At 41.1% G+C, this 4,562-nt stretch overlaps 1 protein-coding gene across 4 annotated transcripts in view; it reads right to left on the reverse strand.

The window, feature by feature from the left end:
• Nucleotides 1-1,109: 1,109 nt before the first annotated feature.
• Nucleotides 1,110-4,562, reverse strand: part of MBP (myelin basic protein) — an 87,135-nt gene continuing 83,682 nt past the window's right edge. For all 4 annotated transcript variants that reach the window (XM_010144303.1, XM_010144305.1, XM_010144304.1 and 1 more), the window contains one exon: nucleotides 1,110-2,906. In XM_010144303.1, coding sequence (XP_010142605.1) covers nucleotides 2,850-2,906 — 57 coding nt within the window. In that variant the 3' untranslated portion in view covers nucleotides 1,110-2,849. The remainder of the gene's footprint in view (nucleotides 2,907-4,562) is intronic.

Below are 4,562 nucleotides of genomic sequence, written 5' to 3' on the forward strand. Positions count from 1 at the left end.
CTGGGCAGTTTCCAGCCACTCCTCCCCCAGCGTGTGACGCTGCAGGGGGTTGTTGTGGCCCAAGTGCAGGACTTGGCACTTGGTCTTGCTGAATTTCATACGGTTAGCCTCAGCCCATCGATCCAGTCTATCCAGATCCCTCTGCAGAGCCTCCCGACCCTCAGGTAGATCAACACCACCTCCCAATTTAGTGTCATCTGCAAACTTGCTGAGGGTGCACTCGATTCCCTCGTCCAGATCATTGATAAAGATATTGAAGAGGACAGGCCCCAGCACTGAGCCCTGAGGAACACCACTGGTGACCGGCCACCAGCTGGATTTCCTTCGGTTTATGTCTGTTATTTAAGTACAAGAAAGGGGACAGTCCTATTACGGCTTGTACATTCTTGTTCCAGGAAAATCCCTTTGGTAACAAATCAAACAGCCACTTAAACTGCTGGCTTTTAGCAAAACTACTAGTGAGTAATTAGAAGAATAAACTTCTAAGTTGTAATCTCTTTGGAAAAGAGGCTTGTGTTGGTAAAATGAAGCTTTAAAGTACTGTGCCTTTTCTTCTATAAGTAGGAAATCCAAAAAAGCCACTTCCAGCCTCTGCAGAAGATGACTGAGGGGAAAGTGGAGTGATGAAGGCAAGGAAGAAGCCTTGGATAAAGTTTTGTAGTTCTACAGTGCAGTATTTTGAAAGACATATTTCTCTTTTTATCTTAAATACTCTCTCCATTTTTGAAGGCTGCTTGAAAAAACAGCTTGGTTTTCATATATCATGTTTAAAGAAGATGCTTTGTGCTATAGTTGTTGATGAAGGGTGAGATTTCATTGCCTGCACATAGACATTTCATGCCTGGCAATATCGCCCTGGCCGTCAGCTGCCACTCCTCAAAGGTGCTGGCCTTCCATAAATCCTGTGCCATATTGCCAGCCTCGTGGGCCAGATAAGCCGCTGGCAGTGTCCCTAGAAGCCTGTGTGCAGGCAACTGTGTCCCGGGTCCCAAAGTGTCATTTTCTAGTGTCTGAATGTTGCTTGTAAATTACAGAAGAAAAAGAAATGGACCTCTGTGTGTATATGTATTTATGATCTTCTCTGTTGTAAATGACAAAACTGGTCCAAGTTTCATTTCAGGTTGATTACTTTATTTCAATAATGAATATTTTTTTAAAGCTGTGTTCCTATAAGAACAATACGTATTCAAATTAAATCAACTATTACGTTGCAGAGTATACATCTGAATGAAGCTACAATAGAAAAATACACATAGCAACCAGTGTAGGTAATAGAAGATGTAATACGTGTGTTTATGCTTAATAATTTTGGTGGTTTTCTTTTCTTTAGTCTATGTATTTTCTATCTTCTTTCATTGCTTCATATTAATGGACACCGATTTAAACCTACAATAGATTTAGATGTGAAATGCAAGTATCGTATCTATTTATAGGTAACTTTTACGGGGCACTTATTAGGAGTGCAGTGTCAACTTGGGAAGCATTAACTGTAGTCTACAATGCACAGGCTAAAACTAAAAAAATAAAATAATTAATCAGACACTTAGATTGACAGCTCGAAGACACGGTAAGTTTAAGTAATAAAACAGTGCAATTCAGAAGAGCCTTTTATTTCCCTAGGCGTGGCTGGAAATACCATTGCCACACATTCATTTTAGTAATTTGTGAACAACTAATATCTAAATCTAACTCAGCTATAATTTATTTCTATAAGGCAACTACAGTACAACAGTTAAATGTTCACAGTAGTTTACTACGAGTTCGCTTTGGTGCACTGCCCTTAATAGGCACCTGGATGTTCCTCAGGGAACAGGTGAGCTGATCGAATATAACACTGCTGCGACGCCAGGAGAAAGATTTGAAATTCTAACGTGAGATGTGCAGGACTATCTGAGATACCAGTTCCGAAGGGCTCTCTTTCAGAAATTAGACTTGCTCGTTTATGTGTTTATTTACTTATTCACAGCACTGCAAAGGTAATGCTGTTGCAGCAGAGTTTGCGTGAAGCACCGGTGACGTCCAGTGGTCACTTGTGCAATCTTAGATGTTTCTTCTCTGGGAATATCCCTTGTTTCTTAACATTAGTCTAACTCAAATTTGAAATCCTCTTTCTCTCCCTCATCTGCTTTTAACTCTAATGGTTGGGATGCGATGAGCAATTCATGGTATGGAAAGAATTTCCTTATTTCTGTTGCTTCGCATCGTATTGATTCTACAACATCTGCCCCCTCCCACACTTCACATACCTTGAACTCCCAATGTTTGGTAAACCTTTCCGTGACTGCCTAATCCTGTTATGAAAATAAATTATTCTGTGAGTGAGAGAAGGAAGATTAAAACAAAACAAAAAAACCAAATCAAAAGAAGTATTTGGATAAACAGTCCTTACAACTTCTGCACATGGTGTCTTTTTTTGTCTACCAGCAGTGTCTCAGAAATCCATTAACAGCAGTGCTCAGTATCCAAGGCATTAGCTCTTTATTGGTAATTCTGACGTTCACTAAAACAAAACCAGCAGTTTTGAGCTCAAATATAAGTGCTTGGGAGAAATAATCAAGTCCAGCATACAGTTAGGGCATCCTGAAGAAGAATGAGTAAAGTCAGAGATCTTGTTACTTCAGATAAAATAAGGAAAACATCTAGTAAAGCTACTTTCTGTGTTCCTTTCATTCAGCTGTTGGTCAGGGATTGCCAATAGAGGTTTGTATAATCTACTGCATGCAGAACCTAACGGGCGTTAAGTAGTGGATTGCATCTATCTAGATCATTGTTGCAGACGTTATTAATTTTAAGGCAGTTACATTATGAAGCAGACAGAGTACGTGATCCTCGGATGGCAGCTTAGGGCTTCAGCGCCTAGCAACTGGTGAACCAGACCGCGAGCCAGGTCGGGACCCAGAGCCTCCCTGTGGAGGGAAGAGCAGAGGGGAGTTAGTTAAAAGGTTCCGTGTATTTGGGGCTAGAAATTGAAAAACATGAATCTGTAGTACAACAAAACGTTAAATGTTATCTAATGAAAATGGCTTGCCTCGCCTCTAGTACTAATCGCTGGGGTTTTCACTTCAAAGAGATGATTGCTTTTCATATATTTTCACATAGGGTTAATTTACTCTCATTAAATCTCTCTCACGGGGCTAGACAGTCCCTCATGAATTATTTGTAGGTTCATGCTCTTATCGAGGCCTTCCTAATGAAAGTAATTTATTTGCTTGGACATCTTGGAAATTTCCATTTCCGTGGCTGTGCCTGAGCTGTGTGTGTACTTTAAAACAAACACACACCAGAATCAAAACCTCCAGACCTTGCGTGTGAGTTGTAACGCTCTCACCTCTGACGTAGCTGAAATGCAGTAGTTTTATTCTGTAATGCTCACGAGGGTAAGCGGTTAACGTGGTTATATCAACATGAGACTTGCACGGAAGGCCCACACGCAAATACAGGAAAAAAACTAAGGGAAGATAAAGGGCTGAAACCCAGCCTGTTTTAACAAATACTAAAAAGACATGAAACTAGGGGGAAAAACTTGTGACAATTCACAAATCTGCAGCTGACAAAAGCCCTACAGCAGTTCGATGATCCAAGCTGAAGTTTTCGCATTTCATTTTGGGAACGTGGGATCAGGCTGACTGGGTGCCTTTTCCCGAGGGTTTAGCAACTTTCTAGGCAAGTCGTGAACGATACGCTTATGACCACAAACGTGAGAGAGCGTGGGAGCTGTTTCTGCCATCGGATGGAGACTGAACTGTTTGCTTGGGAAAAATTAAGCATCTGTGTACTTTGGGATTTGGTTTATTTACATCCTTCTCGTCCTCCACCACTCCGCTCCCTCCTTAGTTTTACTGACGTGTTTCGAGGAAAATTTAGTGCAATTCATTTTTTCTTTCAAAGTTATCTTAAAGAATGAATAGCTTTGTTATGGTAAAAGACTGTAAAACCGTATAAAGAAATAGTTATTAATTCCTCCTGCTGTGAACTGTGGGTCTCGATCAAATGGGCCTGAATAAAACTCTGAGTTCCAGAAGTTACGAAGCTTATCTAAAAAGCAGAACTGGCTTATATTTATCGTCAGATCTAAGTAAATCCAAGCTAAAATAGCTGTGGTGGTTATATGAAAAAGAGAATGGTGTATTTGGGGGTGTTTATTATTGGGTGTTTTCAGGTGCGCAGAAGGAGTGTTACGAATGCTGTCAGTATGTAGCCGTGGTATTGCTGACTTACGTGAACAGCACAAAAAAAGCTACGGGTGCACAGCGTGAGAATTAGACTTAGAAAATTAAATGCTTGATTTGTACCTGGGCCTCTGAAGAGCTCATTCCTTTTCTTAAATCACAACATAAGAATTTGTACTGCCTTTTGGAAGTTCTCATGCTGTCGCTTGGTGCTGCACATGTTTGTTCTACAATGGAAGATGCGTACCCTAAACCATGTAAGAGCCAAAAAACGTATGACTGTGGCAGGGGAAGGTGCTGTTAGTCTCCTGCTGCCGGGAGGGAGGAGTCCGAGATGATCAGCTCTGCTGATGGGATCTCAGACCTTCGGTCTGGAAGTTGAGGTTCCTGCTG

The sequence above is a fragment of the Buceros rhinoceros genome, unplaced genomic scaffold (genome assembly GCF_000710305.1).
Source record: "Buceros rhinoceros silvestris isolate BGI_N320 unplaced genomic scaffold, ASM71030v1 scaffold40279, whole genome shotgun sequence".
NCBI classification, from domain to species: domain Eukaryota; kingdom Metazoa; phylum Chordata; class Aves; order Bucerotiformes; family Bucerotidae; genus Buceros; species Buceros rhinoceros.